The sequence below is a fragment of the Apteryx mantelli genome, chromosome 4 (genome assembly GCF_036417845.1).
Source record: "Apteryx mantelli isolate bAptMan1 chromosome 4, bAptMan1.hap1, whole genome shotgun sequence".
Taxonomy (NCBI): domain Eukaryota; kingdom Metazoa; phylum Chordata; class Aves; order Apterygiformes; family Apterygidae; genus Apteryx; species Apteryx mantelli.
The window spans coordinates 52,142,268-52,169,803 of NC_089981.1; the positions used below are offsets into that span (position 1 = coordinate 52,142,268).

Consider the following 27,536-nt stretch of genomic DNA (forward strand, 5'->3'; position numbering starts at 1 on the left):
CCTGCGGCATATTTCTGTTTTTTGACTTAGATACATAGAATGCTTAGAAACAGGGCCCTATGGCACATACTTAATTAAGATATGGAAATCTGCCTTTCACCAATAACAACATATAGATGGATATTTAGGATATTTCAGCTGGTATATTATCTTTTATACATATCCTACATGAACACTCAAAGGTAGTGGAAAGGGGGCATGAACATACATTTGACAAATATTTGTTTAAAAGTTCAAATGAATATTACAGAAGGTACTTTGCAATAAGAACCCAACATTATGCCTTTTAGGGGATGACTGTAAATGAAAAAAATCTTTTGAAGCACAAAGCTGTATGTTAGGAGGGTTTATCACATGTGTGTCTGTCTCCATTAAAGTGCTACATATTCCTGTTCCAATTTATCAAGAGAGATGTAAACCTACATGATAAAATCATTTGAATTTGTGGTTAGCCCAGTTTTAAAGATAGGGCAAGTCCACACTTCAGATGCAGAGACACTTGAGGTAGGTCTAGGTGTGTTAATCTGGGAAACACAGAGGAAGTTTCAAAGAAAAACAGCACTTGTGCTGTGGAGGGCAGTGGGAGCCCTGTTTGCAAAGTGCTATCCCTGCACTAGTAAGCCCTCCTCAGGCAAACTTTTCTAGTGTAGATGAAGTGCTATGCAAATGTGGCTGCGCTGCTTCCAGGCCTAATGTGGCATATCCATGCAGCAGTGCACTCTGGAAGCCTACAGCTCTAGACTGCAGCTAGCTCTTGGATCTCTGCACCACTCTCCCCTGCTTAGTAAAGAGAACAATAAAGCTTCCAGCATTTTTCTTTGCCAACTAGGCTGTACTCTCAGAGGTTTTGCAACATTTTAACATACAGAATATATAAAGTCCTATAGCTAACAACATTTTGCACATATTACAAAGATGAAGTCATTTGGGCCGCCGTCCTTTATTGCTAACAATCATTTTTCAAGATAAAATGACAGCAGCGATGGCTTCACCGAACATGCCAGTGGCAATACAAAATGCCAGAATGGACATAACCTTTGAGAAGAGCAAAAGAAATCCAGTTGTGCCTATGAGAGAAAGGACTAAATTACAGTGAGTCTTAACTGCTTCTTAGTTTCATGAGCTGCACACAAAAGCATATGGCTTTATTCTGCCTGGAAAACATTGTTTTCAGATAGACAGTTTCTTGGCTTCCTGCTCATGAGCGTGTTCACTTAAGAACATTAAGTTCATTTTACATACATTTGACCTTATTCTACAAATCCATAGTTTGAAAGATGTAACATCTTTACATTAAAAACAGGCAATCACTAGTGGAGTCTTGTTCGACTTCTATGACAAAATTCAATTCCCAGAAAAATATACTGCCACATATCACAGATACTACCTCTAATCAACACACAACTTCATTCCTTATATTAAAAGCCTTTTGGAAAAAGACCATTTGCTTTAGCACTGTTCTGGAAACACAGGGGAGCAGCCCACTGATCAGGAACTCATTACTGAGAGACTAGTAAGGAAAAGATTTCTCTTAAGTGAGACCATTTTATCCCTAGAAGCCTGCAGTATATGTCAATCTTGAATGGAAGAGACATCTTTGCAAATACAGACCCATACTCTTCAGTTTATTGTTTAATCAACACTGGATTAAAAAAATAGATTTGATTCACACTTGTGTAAATGAGAACAGATTTGGCACACTGCTTGCACTAATATTTTTCATATATTACCTTTAGTAAAACTTAAGAAAAATTAAATGCTGGCACTTTAGTTGCAACTGAGCAAGTCATTTAGGGACCTGCTTGGCTTTCAGCACAAGAAGCAGTATCATCTCTTCTGCGTCTCCACATACATGTTCACAATTAAGCAGTGCTTCAATACTTTGCTAAACTGGACTTATCTAGTATAATATCCTTCCACAAGTTATGCTCACAGCAAAGTTTGAAAGCAGAAACTTAACGAATCTGTTGCCTATCTATTTTGCCCCTAGCAAGATTATGTTTGCACAGGGAAACATTTAATTTTATTGAAATGACAGTGTTTATTTTGTTTCTATTGGATGTAAACCCAAGATGCCACTAGTCTTTCTTCAGAATAAAAACACTTTTCCTCCACCTCTCTTCATCATTACCATTTTTAGTCAGTTTTACATCTGTGCTTCATTCCTCTGGATTCCTTCACTTGTCAGACATGGCAAGGCCTCTCTAGAGTAGCCTAGCTCCAGTATAGCTACGCAGCCAGAGAGCTATTCCAGCAAAGCCACCTAGTGGAGATGCATCCAAGCAAATGTCCTTCTTTTGTCAGTTTTAGTCAAACCATTCTGAAAATAGCATGAGCTAGCTGAGCAAAAAGACATTTTTGTTAGTGTAAGCTACATTTGTATGGGTGATTTTGCTGACATAGTGATGTTGGGAGTCTTCTGTTTCTCACGTTCCTTTCTGCCAGGGAGCCTACGAACTGATAATGTTCTTTTGCTCTTATTATTGCAAATCTGTTACAAATAGCATCAGCCTTTCAGTGCCCTATGGGGATTACAGCAAAAACTGTTCCATCCCACAGAGATCCTCACAATGATCAGTCCATCTTTATCCCTCAAATAGGGCTGGAAATCACCAGTGGCACTGCAAATCTGTTACCATCTCAATAGCAATACATAACTTTATTCCCAATAATCTGTCTTCCATCCATTCACGCATCAAGTACAACCCTGCTTCATTTTACAGATTATATCCATGTTGCTCCAGACAAAGGTCACTTTATAGTTACAGTTCTTCAATTGAATAAAAGCTTTTGATGCAATAAATCATTGTCTCTCACTGTTCAAACTCACACAAAACAATACAAATAATGATGCCCTTTCTTTCAGTAGTCCCTTTCTACCTCACTACTCATTACCAAAGCATTTCTTTACAAAATAAAATGAGGCACTTTTCACTTGCTTCAGCCATATAAATTAGTTATAGCGCTTTGGAGACTGTTTGCCACTCTGCACTACAAACTCAGATCCTATCTTATTTTGAGACCAAAATTAGCCTCTTCCTGCTCTTTCATTAGAGACAAATCAGACATAACGTAACAAGGTTTTCCTGGCTCTAGCTGTTCCTATAACTCTTCCCTCTTAGTACTGCAACGCTTAAAACCTAAAATTCACTCTTCTGAGTGCCACATATCTCTTGTTTCTACTTTATCAAAGTCACCTGCTTCAGTAAGACATCATGATGACACACACAACTCTTCTATAGCAGTACCAGCAAGATGAGCATGGTTGTGCACAGGCACACACATGTAGTGGAAAAGAGGGCAGAAAGAAGGGTGGATTAATCAAATTAACTAATCATCCAGTCCTCCTGGCACAAAAAATCAAAAACTTCTCTTTAACAATAGAGTGTATACTGTCCTTTCCTCAGGCAATGAGGGGAGCCAGTCAGCATGAGACACAGAAGTTTTGAACTTAAATTTGCCAATAATTATAACTTGCTTTAAAATGGAAGAATAAAACATAGTAAGATAAATCTTGATGTCAAGTACACTCATGCAAAACTGCAGCAATTTAAGGACTCCTTTATTTAGCACTGAAGGTCATAAGAAGAACTGAAGCCAAAAGCTGAAGGCAGACAAATTCTAATCTGAAATACAGAGCAAATATTTAACAGCCAGATAGTTGAACAGTGAAACAAAGTGTCAAGGCAAACCAGGAATTCGCATTTCTTGATGTCTTCAAATAAAAGTGAATGCCTTTCTAGAAGAAATGCTTCAGTGTAACACAAGCTATTGGTGGGGGGTATCGGAAGGAAATGACTATTGATATACAGGAGGCCAGTTTAGATGACCTGCTGATTTCTCCCATCTTTAAACCCTATGAAACTCAAAATAAGTGATTACTCAAAGGCAAGCCCTACCTCACTAATATTATTTGTTTTACATTTTCAGTACTTCTGAGTTATTTCAGTGAATAGCAACGTTAATCACTTGGTAAAAGCACTCAAAGAAACGTCCCAGTGGGCCCTCCCAGTTGGCAAGCAGCCACCATGTTTCCTGCCTTCTTTTGAAGTACCATCCTCTTGGTAACGGGGGTATTTACTTGGAAGAGACAGAAAGACACTTACTTGCATGGACAGCTGAGCTGCCAGTTACTAACAGGTAGGCTCTGTTACCAGCTTGCATTTATGCCACAGAATACTGTTTCTTCTGAAAGTTAGACTCAGAAGATTGCCCACAGAATACAACATAAAATTGATGTCATCTTATTCAACCTATCTTTCTTTTGGCATAAGTGCATGTGCATGGCTGTGTCACATCTTCTTGTTTAGCTGACCTAACCCAGTACGTGCTATATTCAGTGTCACTGAAACGACGAATAGGCAAGAACAGCCCAGAATCTGTTCTGACCGCTATACCACTAACAGGATTACCAGCTAATCATTAACAGCAGTCATTATTGCTAACGGAGGAGTGTGAATCAGAAGGAAACCAACTGGGTTTTCCAGTCCCAAATGGAATCTATGTCACTGTCAATGAGAAAAAATAATCTTGTGACTTACACCCTTAATCAAATAGACCTAGAGCTTTTTTTGTTATTATTCTTCTTTCTAAAGGAAACACTTCGTTCACTTTAACTACTATATTGAATTTTGGAAGCAACAGCAAGTCCTTAAACAGAATACACATACAGACAGTAAAACTTCTAATATTTTGAGATGTTCAGATCCAGGCTTCTGCCTCTCTATCTAAGAAAAGTAGGTTTACAAAATAGAGATCTCCTTTCAGATTGGATTTTGTAATCACAATTCAGGTTCATCACAGTCACACTGTACAGCATGGCAGTATATTACATGATATTGTACTGCAATGTAAAAGCAACTGAGGTTTTCCTGGGTCCATGCTCTTCCCTGTCCACAGCACACACCATACTGAAGCAATGGAAAGAGGAGACAAGAAGGCTGACTTTCCTTGCTAAACCGCTGACTGGCCACTCTTGTTTTCTAATCATCAGGTTTCATTTCTCTAGACTGAAAGCAGGAATAAAAGAATGAGTGAATAATTGCATTCTTTTCATCCCTGAACACTTCAAGTTTACAAAAGCAGAGAGATTTGTCTCTGTGGCACCCTTGGACAGCCTAGAGCTCTCCTCTGACAATGTAAGAGAAGCAGTTCTTGCTTCACCAGGGTCCCCTCTGAACACTTCTGTGCTTGCACTGGGGCCATGAGATGCAAAGATACCAGGGAAACAGAGCAGCGATTTACTTTGACAAAGAGAATTTTGATACACTCCTCCAAATGGGGCAGCATTACCATCTTAATAGCCTTTTACTCTCAGCCCTCTTTTCCTGAGGACGCTGGAGATTTTTGCGAATGGAGAACAGTTCCGCTTCCCATTTTAACTGCAACAATAGCAGAAGGGCTCCTTAAACTGCATCAAATAGCAGCCTGTGAAATCCCTAACTAGCCGCACTGCCTCTCCTGCCGTTTTATTATCCTCTAGCCCACGGAACAAAAGAGGGGGGGGAGCTCCTCCTCATTTTTAGCCTATTCCTAATCCCTCAGAGGTGGCAATGGAAATTGCTTGTGGAACTGTTAAATCACACTTTCACTTTGTCTTTCATTCCCTATTCACCCTTGCTAATCAAGGAGTTTCCAGGCACATTTTCTGATATCAATTTGTTTATGGCCTGTTGGTTAATGGTCCCAGGCTGGGACCCCCTGAGTAAGAAGAAAGAACCCTGGGCACTTCAGACAGCTGCTGCTTCTCACCAGTTCCCACACCCATCCACTTGTTCTCATCAGACGCCCTGAATGTGCTCACCTCCTGACACCAACTGAACGAAACAACAAAGACTGAATGGGAAAGCTGCCTTTGCACTCAGACTATGGGACAGATTCCACTTGTTAGCACTATAAAGATACCCTCAAACAGTGACACAGGGACACTCCCCCACCAGCTAAACCATGGCCAGTTACCTTAGTGACACAGGACCTCACATCCTGCTTCCCTTTGGAAGGAAGTACCAGCTTCGACTCTCATAAAAAGTCTAGCCTCTCTTGCAGGAGGCAGCCTGGGGCCACTTTCTGTTAAATATCTGTTTCTTGAAGAGGCAACTCCTGTCAGCATCTTATCTGAAATAGCCATTTCCAGGTGATTTGCTCACTTATAGAAACAATAATCATTGGAATGTTGGATATGAAAACAGAATATTTGTTTTATACAGCTTAGCAGTGCTCTCGCTTATCTAAGCACTTACAAGTCTCTGTAAAGATTCTAGCAGCAGGGCCTTAACGTTGAACCATGACTTTGCCAATACCAGCAGACTCACAAAGCAGAATTCAGAAGAACCAACGTGTAAAGACACTGAAATGCTAACACTGCTGTCTGACTTGTGACTAGAAGGTTACCTGCAATATGAAGTAGCCTGGGCACACTACTGAGGAAACATACCCTTGCTTCCTACCCATGTTGAATAAGAATAGCTAAAAAGCAAACAAATATTAGAAAATAATGGTGTAGTCAAAAATAAAGAAAAGGTTCACACAAAGAGGAGTTTCAAACTGCTTTTTAAATGTACAAAGAATGCCTGATGGTGAGCAACAGTGCTTACTTAAATAAATTTGAACTGATACCTCACCCGATTTTAGAAAAATATTGAATGATGATTTAAACTTGCACACCAGAAATGTATGGATACAGGGAAAAGAGCAATACTCCTACTGTCATACCTAACATAATGCTATCAAATAGCCTTCTATCAGAGGGTCCTACTCCATCATCATTATACTTTACCAGGCCAATTTGTTCTTCAAAGGTAGGGTTCAGTCCTTAGAAAGCTATACTCTTGGCTCACACAAAGTGAAACAAAGATACTCACCAATGCCTTTCTGAAAGGGGAATCTCCCCTTCCCAAAGCCTCACTACATTAGTGCCTGGGGTCAGAGCAGGAAATCGGTCTACTTTGTTTATAACAGCCAGAAACAACTCTGCAACTCGGAATATACTTGAGATAGAAAAGTAGCTTGTCTTTTGCTGTATGCTAGACTCAAATAATGCAAAATCTAGAGCAAATCCTGCAAGCCATCTCAGTTTAAACTAATAAAAATTGTTTCTAGCTTTTATAGCCTGTTTAATATTACTGGTATCAAATGAAGCAGATTGAACTCCCAGAATGCCATGTAAGCATACCCTGGGTAAAGTTTCCAAAGGCTTAGAAAACACCCAGTGGACCCCCAAATCATCATCATACAGACATATCAAACGGAAGCAAAAATGCACACCAAAATGTTTTTGTTCCCTTTCTTTTGTTTTCCTACATTATATATCACCACTGATCAAACCATACCTAGTCATTAATAAATGTAAATGTGTCATTGGTCTGCTACAGCATGTCCATAGGTTAGAAATGGGCAGTCAGATGGGAGAGAACTGTTTATGTACCTTAAAATTTTTATAGTGCTTTATAGGACCAGTGATTCTCAATCACTGGAATGTGAGAAACAGAGACGTTAACTTTTTTGTAACGCCAGGGCTGCATAGCAGAGTGTGTCCTCTGAACAGCAAGTGGCAGGCACTGATTGGTCCTATTTAGTCTGCTAAACTGAGGCAGCAGTCAGGAGCCAGGCTATATATTAATAGAGGTCAACTCAGCAAAATTAATCTATGGATGTCTGTCAAAAAGTAAGCACGCTAGAGGAAGACATTTTGGGATAGATGGGGAAAAAAGGGAAGATCTGCACTTCCCTCTTGCTGTGGGTTGAAAGAACGTATTTTAGGGGATGGCCACAAGAAGCCCCAGTTCCCCGCCTTTATGGTAGTAGTATCCAGCTTTCCAGTACGCTACCCCATATCCTAGAGAATCTCAGGATTATTTAGAACCAGGTGGCATTCACATTAGAGTGATCAGAAAAATAGAGGACAGATATTAATTTCCTGTATTTTTATTGATGTCAAGCTATTGGCTAAAGAGGAACCATTTATTAGCACGTTTTTAATGGTATTTTTAAGACAGGCATGTTTCTCCTGGAGAAATCTATCCCATAGGAGCAATGTTACCAGAATCATTCTATTTTACCTTGAACACAAACAGGGAGATTTGATTAATAACTTCAGGGCTCATTCTTAGATCCATGGGAATATGCAACAATGTAATTCAGTATAATTCAGGACAACACAGTGAAAGCAGCAGAAAGCTGGCCTCGTCAACCAGATTGTTTAAATGTGTGGGTTTTTTAATTAGGTATAAACAGCACCATTTTCAACAATAGTCATTGTTATCTGCCTCCAGCCTGCTTAAAATACTAATTGTAAAGGCAAAATAATCAATGCTCTAGTCTCACCTTGAAGAACAAAGCCCGATTTCTCAACAGTGTAGAAGAAAGCGGAGAATGGAGCAACAGGGGATTTAGCAACCAGGATCTGTAAAGCAAACAAACAATATGTAAGCACACATACCTATAATATACTGATCACAGCTCAGATCTGTGAAATAATTTCAGTGGATTTGACTTCCAGAAGTAGTAAAGCATACCACAGAGGAATAACATGGTAGTTACTGATCTAGCCCTTTCACTTCTGAGCAGTGGAGATCTTCTCACAAGCATGTACAGATCATGTTGCAATTTTAAAAGGATTCACAGGTGCTAAAAAATGTACCAACATGAAAACTGTATGCTTTGCCTGTCTTATTGGCATTCTGTTAAGCCTAATCACTCCTGCTGGTTCACAGAATCACAGAATGGTTGAGGTTGGAAAGGACCTCTGGAGATCATCTAGTCCAATCCCCCTCCTCAAGCAGGGTCACCTAGAGCATGCTGCACAGGATTGTGTCCAGATGGCTTTTGAATATCTCCAAGGATGGAGACTCCACAATCTCTCTGGGCAACCTGTTCCAGTGCTCTGTCACCCTCACAATAGAAAAGCATCTTCTTATGTTAGATGGAATTTCCTGTGTTTCAGTTTGTGCCCGTTGCCTCTCGTCCTGTCACCAGGTACAGCTGAGAAGAGCCTGGCTCTGTCCTCTTGACACCCTCCCTTCAGGTATTTTTACACATTGATAAAATCCCCTGAGCCTTCTCTCCCCCAGGCTAAACAGTCCCAGCTCTCTCAGCCTCTTCTCCTATGTATGAGAGATGTGCCTGTCCCTTCTTCATCTTTGTGGCCCTTCCCTGGACTCACTCCAGCATGTTCATGTCTTTCTTGTACTGGGGAGCCCAGAACTGGACGCAGTACTCCAGATGGGGCCTCAGCAGGGCTGAGTAGAGGGGGAGGATCACCTCCCTCCACCTGCTGGCAACACTCTTCCTGATGCAGCCCAGGATACCATTGGCCTTCTTGGCCACAAGGGCACATTGCTGCCTCATGCTTAACTTGGTGTCCACCAGCACTCCTAGGTCCTTCTCCGCAGAGCTGCTTTCCAGCAGGTCAGCCCCCAACCTGTACTGGTGCATGGGGTTATTCCTCCCCAGGTGCAGGACCCTGCACTTGCCTTTGTTGAACTTCATGAGGTTCCTCTCCGCCCACCTCTCCAGCCTGTCCAGGTCTCTCTGAATGGCAGCACAGCCCTCCGGTGTCTCAGCCACTCCTCCCAGTTTTGTATCGTCAGCAAACTTGCTGAGGGTGCACTCTGTCCCTTCATCCAGGTCACTGATGAAGAAGTTGAACAAGACTGGACCCAGGACTGACCCCTGGGGGACACCGCTAGCTACAGGCCTCCAACTAGACTCTGCGCTGCTGATCACAACCCTCTGAGCTCTGCCATTCAGCCAGTTCTCAATCCACCTCACTGTCCACTCATCTAACCCACACTTCCTGAGCTTCCCTATGAGGATGCTATGGGAGACAGTGTCAAAAGCCTTGCTGAAGTCTAGGTAGACAACATCCACTGCTCTCCCCTCATCTACCCAGCCAGTCATTCCATCATAGAAGTCTATCAGGTTGGTTAGGCATGATTTCCCCTTGGTGAATCCATGCTGACTACTCCTGATCACCTTCTTGTCCTCCACATGCTTGGAGATGGCCTCCAGGATGAGCTGCTCCATCACCTTTCCAGGGATGCAGGTGAGGCTGACTGGCCTGGTAGTTCCCTGGGTCCTCCTTCCTGCCCTTTTTGAAGACTGGAGTGACATTAGCTTTCCTGTTCTCCATGTCCTTTCAAAGATGATTGAGAACAGCCTAGCAATGACATCCGCCAGCTCCCTCAGCACTCGTGGGTGCATCCCATCAGGGCCCGTGGACTTGTGGATGTCAAGTTTGCCTAAATGATCTCTAGCCCATTCCTCCTCGACCAAGGGAAAGCCTTCCTTTCTCCAGACTTTCTCCCCAGTCTCTAGGATCTGGGATTCCTGAAGGCTGGTCTTAGCAGTAAAGACTGAAGCAAAGGCGGCATTCAGTAACTCTGCCTTCTCTGTATCCTTTGTCACCAGGGCACCCACCCCATTCAGCAAAGGGTCCACATTTTCCCTAGTCTTCCTTTTGTAGCCGATGTATTTAAAGAAGCCCTTCTTGCACAGATGTGTCAGGCTTTACTGTTTGCCTGTTTGTTTTTGCTGATCGCTGAGGACTGTTCTCCCACAGCTTGCGTCAAAATAACCCCTGTTCTATCACTTACATGAACGCGGCATTTTAATAATAAATGTAACAAGCTGTGCCTCGAGTGTGATCTGCACAAACACTGCTCTAAGGATCCCCATGTGGACCCTGCAGAAGACATTGACAGTAGTGGCTGAAATTGAGACTGCTGCTACTCTTCCTCCAGAACAGATATGCTGAAAAAAGTTGAAACACATTTCCCTGCTCACCTCAACAACTAAAAAGGGCAGGAATTGAAAACCAGTCCTCCCAGCCGTGCGTTTCAGAGCAGTGTTCCCATCCCCACAGCGCCTGCATGCACTGCCTGCCCAGGCCGCTCTCCCACACCATGTGCTGATCCTTTCCAGGGCTCTGCTCTAAACACAGCACTATCACAGAGCCCATCTCTTAACTGCTCAGGAAACATGCCAGGCCTGCCTACTTCCTTTGTTTCAACAGATATGTTTCATTCAGCCCCAGCAGGAAAGCCTTCCTAGCAGCATATTTGAGAACCATCACACATCTCAGTGTTTAAATTTCCAAAGCCTTGTCAGATGCCACAGCCTCTCAGTTCAGGCTACGGCAGCTCTCTCTCAGACACATTCAAATACAGATTGCTTAGAACCACAGACAGCAATAATCTTATTTTTAGAGATACATGGTGTGCCAACAGATCCTGCTGATTTCAAATGGAGTTAAAAATGCACATTATTCCCAAAGGTCAGGCCCTAATTCAGCAAAACATTAAAGCATGCATCAGGGTTGTTGCATATGAATTTTGGACAGATGTGTCTGCTAAATGATTACTAGGAAAATAGTTAACAGTTTTTATATGAATCAAGACTCTATACAGACAAATTAGAAAGTTCATGCTCATCAAAACTATTCAGACTTCACTGCAAACTCAGGTAGACAACACTGAATCATTTCATACATACAGACACCTGGAACATTTATTCATAAGTATAAGATGAACAATATTAAGCAGTAGAAGTTTGAGTTCTGGAGTATATTTATGTAACAAGAGGATTTGGCAGCAAATTATAACCCACATGAACCCACAGCTACCTAAAAGTTTTATGACTTTCACAATGAACACCAAAATATAGTCTCCTTCCTTCTTCAGAGAGTAAAAAATAAAGCAAGGCACAAAAAGACCACAAATACAGCCAGAGAACAACAGTCCAGTCACAAATGTCAATGTTTTCCTTTCAGTCATGTGAAGCTGGCAAAATTGCCTCAGGATGTGATATAACCTTTGTGAACTACTCCACATAGGAAAACTGCAGTGCAAGCACTTTCCCCTCTTGCATGTTAATCATTGTTCTTACTGTAACCAACTGCTGCAGAAAGGAGAAGCATGTCACATCACACGTCTGAGATGCACCCTGACAAAACCAAAATTCCTTTCCCTGTAATTATCCCCAGGCAGTTCAGCCCTTTTCACTTAAATGGTGGGAGAGAAAATCTGCAAGGAAGAAAGAAGAGTGCCTCCTTGTGCTTGGCACGCTTGTGTTGCCTCGCAGTTGCTTAAGCCTGAGAACCTTCTTATACATAAGGGAGTGGATGAGGTGTAAAAATTGTACAAATGCTCAGTTACAAAGTCTCCCAGAACAGCTGGATGTTTCCATCAGAAAGTCCTGAATTGAAACAGTTACAAATGTGATGTCTAAGGTCAAATTTTTGGCATTCTGTACAGTACTGTGCACATACATACTAACCGATAGATGCATGTGCACTAGGCACAGTTGTACGTGCAAACAGATGGACATTCAAATAACCCTACGAACATTTTGTTACTGCATTTTTATGTAGTTGCAACATGTGTATAACTAACTATAGCAATGAAAAAATATAATAAATCACACCCTTTCTGCAGCACATCACAGGGGCCCTCTGAAAGGCTGTTCCAGTTACATCTGAGGCTCAGAATTTTTTAGTGAAACAGTAGGTCATGATATTCAAAGGTATTGCTTTATTTCAAATGTTTGCTTACTGAGACAAATAACTTTTAAATTATGATAGCAATATTTCAAAACAAGAAAGACTAAACAAGATTTTTTTTTTTTTACAACACTAAACTCTACATTAACATAAATTGGAAAAAGAAAATGTATTTAGATTTGTGTTCCAAGCAGAGAGAAAACAGTGAAAGGTGGCTGCAAACCATCTTCTGGATGAAGTGAATGAAGGCTGAGTGGTGTCTATGTGTGCAAGTGACAGGAGCAGGCGGTACCAGAGAATGGAACAGGACAGAAAGAGAAGAGCTGCTCAAACTGAAAGACAACATTGGCACAGGAGAAAACACATAGCTATGAATACATTTTAGCTGGACCATCAGTACAGTTGAGATTCTGGGACAGCCTTCAGCTCAAAGCAACAAGGCTTAAAAAAAAAGCTTCTAGAATTCATATTAAAGCCTTCTCACCCGTCTCCCCTTGAGCACCTGTTTCTCTCCATAAAATTCCAAGCAACTGCCTAAGGACATGGAGAACACAAAGAGGCTTCCAGTATCATGCAGAAGCCGACAGTTCTGATAGAGCAGACATTTCTAAAACTCACATATATTTAACTACATTTGTTGTTGCAATTGTAAATCAGTTCCAGCCTCTGGAGAAAGGAGAGTACAGAAAGGTTGATTATCTGAATCTGGATCTGAATCTAAATTCTTTGCAAAGAGGCTAGCTGTGTAACAAGCTGAAACAGAAAGCTGTTTCCACAGCCTTACTCTCCCAGACTGAGATTAAGAACACAGATTTGCAGTCCAACATAAAGGAGGGATTTCCTTGGTTCATTTTTGGCTTTGTGAAGAGAAAAGAACATACAACTCCACTAATCTTCCTGACATACCTAAAGGAATTTATTCCTTTTTTTCCTACACAGGTAAGTGAAAAAACACACCTTTTATGACAAGCATTATTCAGTCAAGGAATCAGAGATGAAATCCTGGCCTGAACAGAAATTTTTCCAATTGACTTCAGTGCAGCCAGAATTTCACCAGGAGGACTATACATTCTGAGATGAGCAAATAGCAATGGTCAATAATAATCCAACGAAGATAACAGGCACTTAGATTAGTGAAATGATTTTTTTAAATGGTGAAGTGAACAGAAAACAGACATAGAAAAATGATGATGCTTTACTGAGTCTGATTTGGACTATCCATGAGCTTCTGGAATGGACTATAAAAAGCAATGGAATTATTCTTACACTACTGTCCTACTAAAGTGGGAATGATAGAGAGGGATGAGAAAAATAAAAATCAAACCTATTTTAAGTTTTGCAAAGTCCTAACTCTACAAAATTGTCAAATCTTAGTTTCATTTCCTTCCCTTCTAGCATCACGTTTCATCTCAAGAGGTTTGTAATAATTATTTATTATTTGACAGCAATATGGAATAAACATTAAACAACTGAAAAATGATTCCTGCCATGAGGCACTTTAAGCACACAAAGGTACTAAGGAAGAGAAAATATATCACCTTGATGAAAAGTGAATAGAAATTGGATAGATGCCATTAGATTAGATAAAGCAAGATAAATGGGTGACAGGCAGAGCAGTTGAGAAACAAAAGGCTTAGAGAGAATTGATGATGACAGCAGAAAAAATGTATATTAAAGTTTGTTTTTTTAATTAGGGTAGGCATTTTTATTAATACCGTTTATTGTTATGGACTTTGTGGAAGAGATGCATCACAGAAACTGATTGCAGAAGCCCAGCAGAAAATACTAATTACCGGGACAACATCCCATGTCAATAGCAAGGAATGTGATGAATTGCAAAATGTATTGGATGGAGTTTCAAATGTAATCTGATAACCAGAAATCAAGCCAGTGTCCTGCCAAAAAAAGTAATGATGATGAAGGGGACAGGTTCTTATATCAAATTAGTTATCAAAATGACAGCAAGATAAACTACCAAGAGGTGAAATAACTAAGATGATTTTGAGTGAGTTATGAGTTCTCAGCTAGTAAAGAACTAAGATTTCATAATGAAAAACTAGTGATTTTAACTAAAGTTATGGGCTAAGATTTTTTAATGAAACATTCAATAAAAACAGCAGGATTAACATTTAATATGTTATTTCCATTTAGACTAAGACGACAACCAGCTTTTACTCTTCCCCAGTTTTGTTGTGACTATTACAAGGAATCACATGGCTGAGATTCTCACAATGGCTGAGGAACATGAGTGGAGCCATCTGATGCTTCTTTTAGAGCATGTCAGCTTCTTTTCCTCAGTGAAAAGATTGTTCTTTTTTATTTCCTTCTGTGTTAATTTTTTCCTTAGATTTCCTTTCCTGATAGACTTACCTTTTGTACTCTTGGAGAGTAGAAGGCTATGAAACAAAAATACATATATGTGCACTAAGGACGGTAAAGAACAACAAAACTACACCTACAGCCAATGCATATTTTGGAATTCAGATCTAACTACCAAATGCAGTAGATTTGTGAGAGGAATCTTTGGCTCTCACTACTACAGCTGCCCTTACTGAAATGATGTTGGCTTGCTGGGATTTTTTACTGATTTTATATTGCTGCTCTGTTGCAGTGAACAGTCATTGCTAACGGTTGGTAGGTTTCAGCAGAACTCTTCGATTATGCTACATTAGCATGGAAGAGCATAGCTAAGAATTTAGAGGGAAACCTACACAATCGACAGTGTCATTCAACAGGGAAAAGATTATATCTAAAGGTTCAGCTAGCCTCACTTACTAATAAAATCAGTGCTAAGCTAAGCAACTCTTTCCTCGATTGTGCCAAATGTCTGGGGTGGACAATCTTCATGCCAGAATTTCCCTTCTTATTGTAGATTAGAAAGGTTGTTTTTTCAGCTGCAGTAGAGCCCAGGAAAAAGCCAGTAAGAAAAACAACTAAGTTGATTTTGCATCAAATATCCCAGCAGACTTTGTAACTGTTTCTTCTCCCCTCCCTTCTGGTTCTTCTTGGACCCTACCCGCTATTTTAAAACCAAAAGTGCAGGAATTTGATATATTCTAGAAATGAAAGCAGCAGTTCTTACTTTGTAGATCATTTACTTCTGAGCGGGAATTATGATCCAGTTCCCAGGGCCTGCTCTCATACCCAGTTCCACAGGTTAGGCTGCCTCCAGCCCACCAGAAAGGGGCCTGGGGAGGCAATCAGCAGGTCCCTGATAGGCGCTAACTCTGCAGTAGCATCAAGGCCTCCCAGCAGCAATATAGCAGCTGTTTCCTGCTCCCTCTTCACATAAAAACATCCTTCAGAACACCAGGATGGCTTTCTACCAGGTGGGAGAAAAAACGTGTCTTGTTTTCTGCCAGGTCTCACCAAACTCTAGTGTCTCTTTAGGCCTTGGAGCTCTCTCAGAGACTTCAATCTTGCAGCAGATTCTGGTTTATCTCAGGGGATATTTGTTCCTTAGCATAAGAACAAAAAACAACCCTAATACTTCACCTCCAGTGTTCTGGTGAAATAAAGTAGCTTAGGTATCCTCTATCTACATCCTTAGCCTGCAGGAAATACCCATAAATAATTTACTGATCCCCCACTAAGAATGGCTCTTGGAGTAACAGGATTTTGATTCAATACTTTATCTGGTACTTCATCCGTAGATTTTCAAAGGCTTTACAACAGTGGTGAAAAATATTCTCATTATGCATTTGGGTAAATGGAAGGTCAGAGATTAAATGTCTTCCTAATGACTGTACAGCATGTATCAGTACTAAATTCTGAATAAAACTTTACCAAATCACATTGTCTTCCCAAGCAAATAATGTAAGAGTTTTGGTTTGACTTTATCAGTGACTTGTATTTTCATATGGAGATGACTGCAAAGATTATCCCATGGCTCACATCCTCCTCCAAATCCCTTGCAAGGAAAAGCTCTCTATGTACAGATTTTCCCCTTTTCAAGCTGAAGAAAGCAGCAGCACTGTCTGCACTGTATGCTAAGCATCACGTGGAGGCTTCTTCATGGTTTCTTTCATTGTCATTAAAAAAGGCTGTGGACAGGGCAGGCTGTACAATGACTGGAAATGAAAGACGAGAAACAGACAGCTGAGAGAAAGCGAATATATGCAGTCCTGTTTCAGCCCACCTAATCATCTAGACACTGCACATACATACTCCCTGGTAAAACAAACCTGCTGGATTGAGAATGGGTAAAGGTTAAGAAGTTCTGAGCACCTGGGAGCAAACAGCGGGAGATGGGGCTACAAATGTGCCACAGTACTGGGAACAGCTGTGGAGTCCCTAATACTTTCAAACATGTAAAACAACAAATTACAATTTGGATGGTTTTCTTAGAAAAATATCATGCTTCATTTATGCCATGCACAGCACTTGAGAGATGTGGCTCCATAAAATCCAGTTCTTTGAAAAGTTTTTCATCAAAACCAGGGTTAATGGGCCACGAGTCAATAAAATGCTTTATAGAGCAATTTAAATTGCTCTATAATTGGATCTCTCCTTCCCCCACAAGAAAATCCTGTCCAGAGGAAACTGTTTAGGAATGAGTTTCCTCTCTACTATTTTATAGAAAAGCAACAATGGCAGCTAGAGGCACTTTATGAGAAGCATTCCATATATCCAAACCAATTAGCGCAGAAAAGAAGGTAAACAGCGTTTGAGCGTGTATACCCTAAAAGCGTCCCTTTAGCACACATTTGGAAACAACAGCAAAATGAACAGATTCAAAAGGCAGTGGACTCCCTGCTGTTGTCTCACCTCCAGAAACCTAGCAGCATGTGTGTTTATTTTCCTTTAGTGCAATGCATGTAAACTATATTACACATGCAAATTCCACCTATTAAAAAAACATTGCTAAGACTGCAAAGTTAACTGGTCCCTGGCTCTCATCTTGAGAAAAATAAGGAGGAGAAATGCAGATGCACTTAACACAGTTTTGCAGGGGAAACAGCAATAGTGGGCAGGAGTTTGAGTAAGAAAATTAATGAAGAGAAAACCTGAGGGAAAACATGAGATGGATTCAGCATGGGATAAAGAAGTCAACCAAATCTCTTACATCAACAAAAGTAAAATATGCCTGGACAAATTCTGTCAGATTACCTTTGATTTTAAGGTTCAGGTGTCAGTGTTAATGGGAAGCAGAGATTCTGAAATATTTAAAACAATCTCTAGAAATCATGGACCTATGCGATGAGAGCCAAACTTCAGATAAATCACTTCTGCTTGTTTGTTTTGTCCTACCGTTAACTTTTAGGGTAACGGTATGCTCTTTTGGGTAACCCTAGGTAGATCACTTATCTTGCCTCACTGTGCTGCACTCTGACCTCAGGAGTGGGTAATATTACTTGATTTTACATTGTTATATTTCTTATGTGGAATCAATAAAGCTGCTTACATCTCTAAGTTCTGACTAACATTTATGCTAAGCATACGCTCCTCATCTACTGTTGGGCTTCTTGGCCTATTTGCATGATTTATGATACGGTAAAAGCTTACAGAAATACCAGGAATTGAGCCTGCAAGATGGGAGATGGTGGTCTTGCCCACAGTGACAGAGAAATGTGTGATGACTTGAGAATAAAGGCAAGGAGGTAGTGCTGTTGATTGCTTATCCAGTGCCAGGAGAACACTGAAGTACAAGGGAGACAAAAGCATTTTTATACTACTTTTGAATTGCCTTTTCTGAATCAGTCACTTCATCCCAGGCAGGCCTTGTTTGGAGCACAGTGGTTTTTTGGCTGTATGCTTTATCATAAGAGGCCACAGCAGTACACAGTGACTATATTAGCTTTGTGCAACCAAAAATTCTTCCCTAAGCAGACGCCAATTCAACTGCTCAGGTAGCAGAGAGGTGGACAGATGACTGAAAATCTGACTCAGAGAGATAATGTGCCCAGGAGGCTGAAAGAAGATGAGATTCTGCTTTGCAACACTAGACACAACAGGACATTCAGGAGGTGGCATCAGAATCCAAGCTCCAAACTCTTAACCCATTAGATAACAGTGGTAGTAAATACTTTCAACAGCTATGTACAAAACAGGACTTTTTACTACCAAAAAAAAGTTCTTGGAGCAGTTTGTTAGTGCAGTTCTTCTTATAGTAATGAATAACAGTCACAGGCAATGACTCCAATAAAAATAAACCATCATTGCACGCACATGTGGCTAGGCTTACTCCCAAAGGAGACATTCAATACTCGCAAAGGAAAGAAATGGAAGGAAAACAAACAAAAGGAGGAGATAGAAATGAAAACCAAGAATCTTTTAAGAATGGAGGAGAAACAGGGGAATGGGCAAGTCCAGGAAAGAGGACACTTTCTGAATGTCATGTCCTGCTATACCTCGCTTTTTCAGTTCTTGCCTCTAAAGAGCAATACATTCATAAAGAACTTTTTCTTATTGTGTAATGCCAGGACCTGGGAATCAGGATTCATGAACTCTCTTCCTAGCTCTGCCACTGTCTCATTGAGTGATTACATGAAAATCACATAACATTCCCTTGCATTAGTCCAAACTCAGGCATGGAGACAGACATCTGTAGCAACTTCGCTGTGTTAATTTTCTGCCAGGCAGGCACAGCTCCAGAGATACTCTGCTTTTCCCTGCACAGAGGGCCAAACAGCAGCTCTGTTATCTGTTCCCCAAACATTCAGTGGGGTCAATTCCTTCTCCCCTCATAAAACCAGAACAAAGGCGTGTATTTTAGTTGTGACGTTCTCCTCTTCTTTTAAATGATTTCTAGCACTTACTGTCTATAAAAAGGAAGCTCTCACCAGATACTCACATCCGGAGATTAACTATTCACGTTTTCTAGGTCCTGAATCTATCTTATCCAGGTAATTGCTGGCAACAGAAGACCAGTCTGCAAATCGCTCCAGTCCTTGTGGTGTGCAAGTATTAGTCCAACATCGGATTTCCAGTGAGGGAGCTTAGCATCAAATATTTGCTGCCATCTGACATGGTTTTAGCTTCAGGCATTGTAATGAGGAGCTCCGAATATCCCTGGACTCAGTAACCATAACTTCAATGGAAGGAAATCAGCAAAACCTCAAATGAAAATCAAAGACAATCACAGACAATGAAAATAAAGCTTTCCAAGGTAAACTGCCATGACATGCTCCAGAAGAATGACTGTCCTGAATGCAGTAGGCCAAATCTAACAAGACGATTATTTTGCTTAGCTGTCCTCTCCCAGATTGTGAACAGAGTCCTGAACTATTTTAGCCAGAATGTCTTTTTCCTGCCTGATATATTTAAGGATTCACAATATGAACTGCTCATAGTAAGAAAACTGCTCATAGTATCAGGCAAACATTGGGACATTTGAAGTTTTAATTGGAGAAAAAAAATCAAATCCAAAATGTTGATCTGAATTGTGTCAAACTGCAACAATCTGGCCTTGGAAATGCACAAAAGCAGGTTGCCTCCAGTATACTTCCACTTAAGCCAGAGAGACTAGGCAAATAGCCTCATCTTACCTTTATACTCCACATGCCAATCCCTTCTGGAGTCCCAGGGCAGGCCCAGGTATAAGTTTCCCCCATGTGAAATACAGGGTACGAGGAACCAAACAACTCCTGACTGTTTATGTAACACCAGTCCCTGTGAAATTCTTCTTCCCAGAGTCACTTTCTGTCTCCCTGACACATGCCTTATTCCCTACTTTGTAAACTGAATTTTGTCATCTTTTCTGTTTTCCAGTCTTTCCTAATTCTCCCAATGGAGAGTCCTGTAGAGGCCAGGAAACTTCACAAAAGCTTGGCCATGACAATTTCCTATGCTATAATACTTCTAAGGCCCAAAGGCCTGGTAATCGTCCAACATGAAGGGTAATTCAGGAGAAAAAGCTAGTAGCATTTACTAAGCAGGAAAGAGTACAGACAGACAGCACGTCCTGATTACCACAATGAAATAGTACTAAAAAGGGATCTAGGAGTGGTGTTGTGGCTGGATGAAGTTGGGTAACGTAAAGACAAACTCCTAGGGGAATGTTCTTGTGAAGCAGTCTGTGGTCACTCATCAGACATATGGCCCACTGTATTGAGAAGAACAGAAAATAAAATTTATATAGCTTTTCAGAGTCATCTATACTGTTCAGTTTGAGTCTGATTCTAGAAACAAGAAAAGCGCTGAAGGATATAATTCTTATTTATGACATATATAGGAACACTGCCTTATCCCCAGGATCATGCGTCCTGAATCAGGAAGAGCTCCTAAGGGAGCAACAGTACAACGGCATCAGAGAAGTTCTCCTGAGAACAGGCAGCTGCTTCCATCTGGTCTGCCAGATTTGCCTGGAAGAGGTGGTAGCAGCTGAGAAAACAGCGGGGAAGCCCAGCAGCTACCCACTTTCTCCTCCACTGAGCCACACGCATAGATAGAGGTGCCACCGGCTCCTCTGTCCTTGTGGCTGAAGAGGTGGGGATCCAAACAGCATCCAGCCCTCACCACTGCACAGAGCAGAGCAGCTGGGTGCAATTCTCAACTATGACATAACAAATATACATTTAAAAAATATGTAATTAACCATTGCCATCATGATTTATTGTTTTCATTGTTCTTCAGATCCCTATTAACCTTACTTACAAGAGTTTCAGCAACGTATTGCTTATTTTATCTTCTACAGATGAAAAAAGTATCATCTGCTGCAAATTCAATTCCTGATCCCTGTTTCTAATGTGTCTCAAATCTTTATTCAGCTAATAGTCTTTCCTTCTCACATAGGACAGCATTTCACTTTCTTTTGGCTTTCCAAAGCTAAAAAAGCTCAAAATCATTGTTTACAATTTGAAAGAAAATTAATCCAGTGTAAAGGGCATCACAAGGGCGCTCTCCCGATCCCACATTCATCGTTTTTAGACACCAGTAAAAACAATGTCCCTCATACTTGCTTGATGTAAAGTCACAATCTTAAGTTCCCAGACTTGGGCCAAGAAGAAATGGGATTCAACAAAGTTTAGACCACAGCATAAATATTTTCACCCACACTACTGGCTGCAAAAAGCTTTTGACATGAAACAAAAAAAACACTTTCCAACTTTTTTTTTTTGTATGTTCACTTTGTTCTGTTCCGAAAAGTTAAGTCCTTGGAGACAACCTAACACAACAATACTGCTAAATTCACATGTGAGAGACAGAAATTTTATCTTATCTGAAGCCTCAGTAGAATATATTTAGATTCCACTGGGCATCACATAATAAAGACAAGAAAAAATTGATACAGATCTGTGGGCTAATACACACAGATGTAATGAATGTACTTTTGGAATATTGTAATATTTTATAGAAGTCAGGAAAAGGTCATAGATTTAATTTAATATTTAATTTCAATCTTTCTAAAAGACTCAGATTTTCTGTAACAAAAACATTACTGGGAGAGATTTTACCAAGGAAGTAGAAAACAATGTGTTAAAAGAAAGCTTCACGGTCTTATAAAAATCATCTGTATTACTGAATGCACTACAGTTGAGCAACAGAGTGCCAGAAAAACTTTTCTCTAACAACCAACAAATATTTAGGGAGACTTGGTTTAAGTTTCTAGTGGTTCCCCACCAATTAATACATTTTTCTTCACCAACTTTGTAATTTTGTTATCTAAGGTAAAGGCAAACGTACTTTACTTCAGTACATGGTACGGACGATAGCTGGACAGTCCTTTAGGACCTGAAACAGTGCTTTAAAACCCATCAGATCTGTAATGTTTCGATGACAGCATGCCCTAAAGAAGAACCAGCAGGTTAGTAAACCCTTTTACGTTGCAGGAGAAACAAAAGCAAAGGTCAGACACAATGGTCGTTCTTTTCACAAAACTCCTTGGAGTTACATTTACAGCTCATAACCTTTGATATTCTCTTGCACGGTGACTGCGTTTTAGAAATTCAGATTGGTCTATGTGATGCGCTAGGGATCATAAATATTTGTAGATTTTTGAAAACTTAATTTGTTATGCTCAAAGGACAAAAATGTGGCCTTAGCAAAGAAAATGCAAAACTGTAGGATAAAAAATTAGTGAAAAAGAAATCTTTTCACCTCTTTTTTCCTGTAATAGCACCTAAAATGCAACTTTTATTTACTACATTTCTTACAGTGATAACTTTCTTTTCTGTATTTAATAACAATAAATTTAGATGAGTGAAAAACTCCTTGAATTCTTTCATGCTAATTTAGACCTCTCTTTTCTCTTTTTAGCCTGCTCAGCTATTTCAAATGAAGACTGAGATAGCCGATCTAAGATCACCAGTGAAAAGTAAGACAAAATATATGAAGAAAGGAAAACAAACTAGTTTCCTCTTATTTTTAATAAGAGTTGGACTAGATCCAGCGGGAAGCATAAAAAGAAGTTGAGAGGGGATTAAGCGGCTTTCTAATTCCATCTGCAGCTTGAGAAGAACATGGGTAGAGGTTTTCATATTATTATTAGATAAATAAATTCAGGCAGTAAGAGAGACTAACTTCTCTGACATACTGGAGAACAAACACACAAATCGGACCAGAAATATCAGCTTGCACAGTAAAATAGTAGTGCTGGCTCAGGTCTGAAAAGGCTTTACTGGCTCAGACTCCAAGCCAAATCTCCTAGACCAGAGTCAGCTTTGTACAAAGCCAGCTCAGGTGTCTTTGCATCCTAAACACCATAGCTTCCAGTTCAGCACTGTGGAGCATGTAGACGCCCCAAACTGGATTCTGCAAAGCCACTGCAGACCAGAAAGTAGTATATTATCCATGTTTTTCCTTTATTTGGATTTATTGTAAACTTCCCTCACATTATCTTGTATAATGAAGAACTGATTTTACAGTAAATCTGCCTTTTACCTTTCAGTCAAGTATCTTTAAATGTTTCCACAATGTGGGCTTCACCTTAATGCACTAGCATTCTTTCCATTTCTGATTGAGCAGTTGTCTTTTAAAATCACATCACATTTTTCCATCAGTTATAGCAATCAGTGCAGGGAAAGGTAATATTGTGAAAATTATATATTTTACATCTTCTTGATGCAGCATGAAAGGTAGAAATGATGAAGAAGAGCTAGTTGGCTAGGCAGACCTCCAACAGCAGAGTCCATTGAAAACCTCTGTTTTAGGGTGCCATCCCTCTCAGGCAGTGGTATCTCAAAATTGTTTCTATTCCTTAGAGGTGGTCAGTAGCCTGTATTCAGTTTCTAAGCAACAGGAGGGTTTCTTCTTTTTCTTGGTCTGTTTTTGGATCACAGCTAAAGGCACCGATACCACAGGAATTGCAAACAGACACCAAAGATCAGAGAGTCTAGGCAAAACAAACCCGTCTAGATTAACTGATCATACCACGGGTAGGTATACTGATAAGGCTGAAGAGAAGAAAATATGCTGTTTTCTGTGCAGCCCATCTTGAAAATCCACTCACTGGCTATCATTCTCCTGGGCTGTCAATCTAGAAAGTTCAATCACATTAGATTCAAAAAAACAAGCATCAATTCAAGTTCAAAGTATAATATCCTAGACACAAAATCTCCTTAAATACTCTCCTTTAATATGTTTAGAGCATCATGAAAGTTGTAATGCCTGAACATGGGGATCGTGTCTGATTTCTGCCTTTTCAGAGGATGCAATGCATTTTGCTTGCTAAAGTCAGTATGTTGAAGCTTGCTTTGTTTTACACATTTATCTGAGGTATCTGATTTTTACCAGTAACAGCTCAAACTTATTGCTACATCAGCAAACATATTCTAGCACAGACCTTACCTAAGAAGAAAGTAAGGAGAAAAAGAAGAAAGAAGGAGAAAGTATTACTGAGTCAGGAAATCCTCAAGGTAGAAAAAATAATAATCTTAGAATTATAAATGAGCACATGTGCACAGAAGGAGGACAAATATGAAACTACACTACTACTGTTTTATAGACTCATTATTCTGACAGGGATACAAGACTGGAAGAGACTTTCTCTATTACTAAATCCTCCTTATTCTTCTTAAAAGGAGATCTGTTGTTTCTACCTTCCACTGGAAAATTACTACAGTATCACAGTTGCATGTTTGCTCCAAGCCAGAAAGGTGTGAGCCTTTCCCAGCTACAAGGCTTTGGCTTCTGGATCAGTGTAACACCTAGACCCAGTTAATAAGATGAATTCTAACCAATCTTGCTGCAGTAGCCTAAAACATCACCATCCTGAGCTCTCTGATCAGTCCATCTCATAAACTCACCTACAGTGGAACCAGTGAAAGAACATGTACACTCAGGCCTCAGCCACTTCCCTTGAAGTCCAACGCATCAGCTTAAATTACAGACCAGAGTAAGCTGTGCTAATACGTTTCTTCTGCATGGAAGTGGCAAAGCTGCCTTTGGCCAATTCTGCTGTGGGGACAAGAACTTGCAGCAGAGGGATGGGCTCGATGCCTGGCCATGGGAAGACACACTTGTGTCTGTTTCTTCAGAGCTCTTGGGTCTTCTCTCAAAGTAGTATCTCTGTTCCCATAGTAATTCTATTATGCCTTCTTAGCACTTGTTTTATTTTGAACATAGCTACTTTAAACACAAATGACCATGCTACATACAATACTCCAGATGAGAACTCCCAGTGCCTTTCTACAATGGTACTTTCCTTTTTTCTTTGAAAATATCTTGCCCAACCCATCCTAGGATAGCACTCACTCTTTTCATGATTGCATTACCCTGTTGATTTAGTCATCCTGTGATCAACTAAAACATTCAAGTATTATCTTCACTTCCAACTTGTAAGCTCCTTATGTAAAGCAGAAACTTGTTTGTAATGCCTAATAGTATTTTATATATTATGCTATTTATATTATCAATTTCATATTTCACTATATTCTTACTACTTAAGTTTATCCAATTTCTTCATAATGATATTCTGATCTTCTTCTCTATTAAGAATGTCTTCAAACTTTAAGTATACCATATTCCAGGATGGACTTAGCAGAACTTTTCTAAATAATAAACACTTATATGAGTTAGGAATTTTTGTTTGCTTGCTTTCAATTATAAGGAAAAGAAAAAAAAATAGGATCTGGCAAAAGACAGGAGACAGGGGGATTTGTGATGGCATTCCAAGGATAAACAACTTTGGTCATTGACACTCTGATGTTAGGAGTAATGACACTTCAGATATTGATGACAGAATCTGCCCTAGGTTAACTCCACTCTATTTTCAGGAGAAAGCTCACACCAAAGTCCAATCAAAATCAGAAAAGTGATTCTACATAAACAGGATGGGAATTTGTGTTCATTCCCTCTCTGCAAATGGGCTTAAGCATACAAATTAAACATTTTTCAGACAGTTCAGACCAGAGCCTGAAAATCAGATCTGGTTCTTTCTCTCTCCCATATTTTATACTGTTTTAGTGAGCTGTAAATACAATGTTTGTAAAAGGCATTGGATTAACAGCCTCACAAACTGAACTCTGTTTATCTTCAGAACGGATTTTGTTATAAGTAATCTTACCCCTCCTATCCTGACCTCTAAGTGGCTCCCAGTAAAGAACAGGAGACATAGCCCTGATTTCTGAGAATCTTGCTATCTGATTTACACAAAGGTGCACAATTACACAATCAGACAAAGGCACAAGGCTTCTTTCCCAGTTATAAAGGAGAGAAAATATAAAAATCAAAACAGTAGGGTCACTGTGACTGTGTAGGTACCAAGGTAACAATTCTCTCTTCTGTGGGTTTTTTTTGGATAGAGGAGAAAAAATATGGGGTTAATGATACTAGAAATTAAGATGTTGCATTAACCAATACAGAAGATAAGGGCCTGGACAAGCATTTTACTTGTCTAAAAGTTTAAATGGTAGCTCTTTGCTTTGTTGTGAAATATGTAATAGCATAACTTGGAACAATTTTAATGTTTGCAAATGGGAGAGAGGTAGGAATGCAAGGTGACTTCTGGGCCCTGGGCCTAAGAGACAGAAAACACCTATGCTATCAGCAGAAACAGGAAAACAAAGAAGTAGAGAGGGTTTTGCAAGAAAGCTCAGAACACAGTCTCAGCTCTGTTAAGCTTACATTAATGGTGAACATCAACAAAGAAATGTTTATGGCATGCTAAGAAAAGAGATTCAGAAGACGAGAGAAGTCAGTGACACAGAGAACATACATAAAACCAGTGCAGAGCGTGAGTTAATTTAAAGAGAAAACTGGACATAGAAGCAGGAGTGCCTTCACAGATAGGAACTACATACTGTGTGGAGGTACAAAGACTTCTTAAGTGCCTGAAAAATAGGCAGTAAAGATTGAGTAAGAGCAAGCTTAGTGGCACATAAATGGCAGTGAACAGATTTCAGCTCTATTCCCAGCTGCAAAGGATTTACTCTGGCAAGTTAGTTATTCATGACTCAGTTTCCTCAGTTATGAGCACCTGGCAGGGGTGTTGCAGAGATCAGTCAGCGAACGTTTGCACAGTAATTTGAAAACACAGCGTACCATGACGGGGCGAACTCACAACCAGTGCAGGTTGGTGGCAGCCAAAGAGGAGAGCTGACTGGCCTGTGAAAAATAGCTGGGATGCTGCAGTTCAGTCTCTAGTGGAAAGCACCCTCATCAGTATACTCCTTTGCTACCAGTCTCAGTAGAAAGACTGAGTATAATTTAATGAATGAATTTACCTCTCTACCTCAGAGATGTCCCTGCTTCTTTGTTTAGGATGCTTTGCATTACAAATCTCTGAGTTTGAAGATTGCACAGCTGCTGCTACCTTTTGTCAATCTGGTGTTAAAATAACCTTCATTAAGAAAAACTGCAAAGCTTATTAAAAAAGGGATAGAGAAAAATATGAACTATTTAAAGGCTTCCTTCTGTTCTTTTCCATTCTGTCAAGAGTCCTTTCATTTCTATATAGATTCTTAGATACCACATTGATTAGTGTTGTACAAGCATCTGAGTAAATGGGTTCTTGTTCGAGACTGATGGAAATATTTTTCTCTGTATAAAGTGTCCTGTTAACAGGAGACGGCCATAAATCCAGTCCCATTTAACACAGACAGGACTACAGTGATGTTTATATTGTATAACCCTTCCCCACAAGTCCATTAGGAAGGAACCT

General features: G+C 40.1%; 1 protein-coding gene across 21 annotated transcripts in view; it reads right to left on the minus strand.

Annotated features, from left to right (window-relative positions):
• Window positions 1-27,536, minus strand: part of RAD51B (RAD51 paralog B) — a 453,279-nt gene that overhangs the window by 160,985 nt on the left and 264,758 nt on the right. For all 21 annotated transcript variants that reach the window (XM_067296566.1, XM_067296562.1, XM_067296565.1 and 18 more), the window contains one exon: window positions 8,323-8,401. In XM_067296566.1, the coding sequence (XP_067152667.1) occupies window positions 8,323-8,401 (79 nt within the window). The remainder of the gene's footprint in view (window positions 1-8,322; window positions 8,402-27,536) is intronic.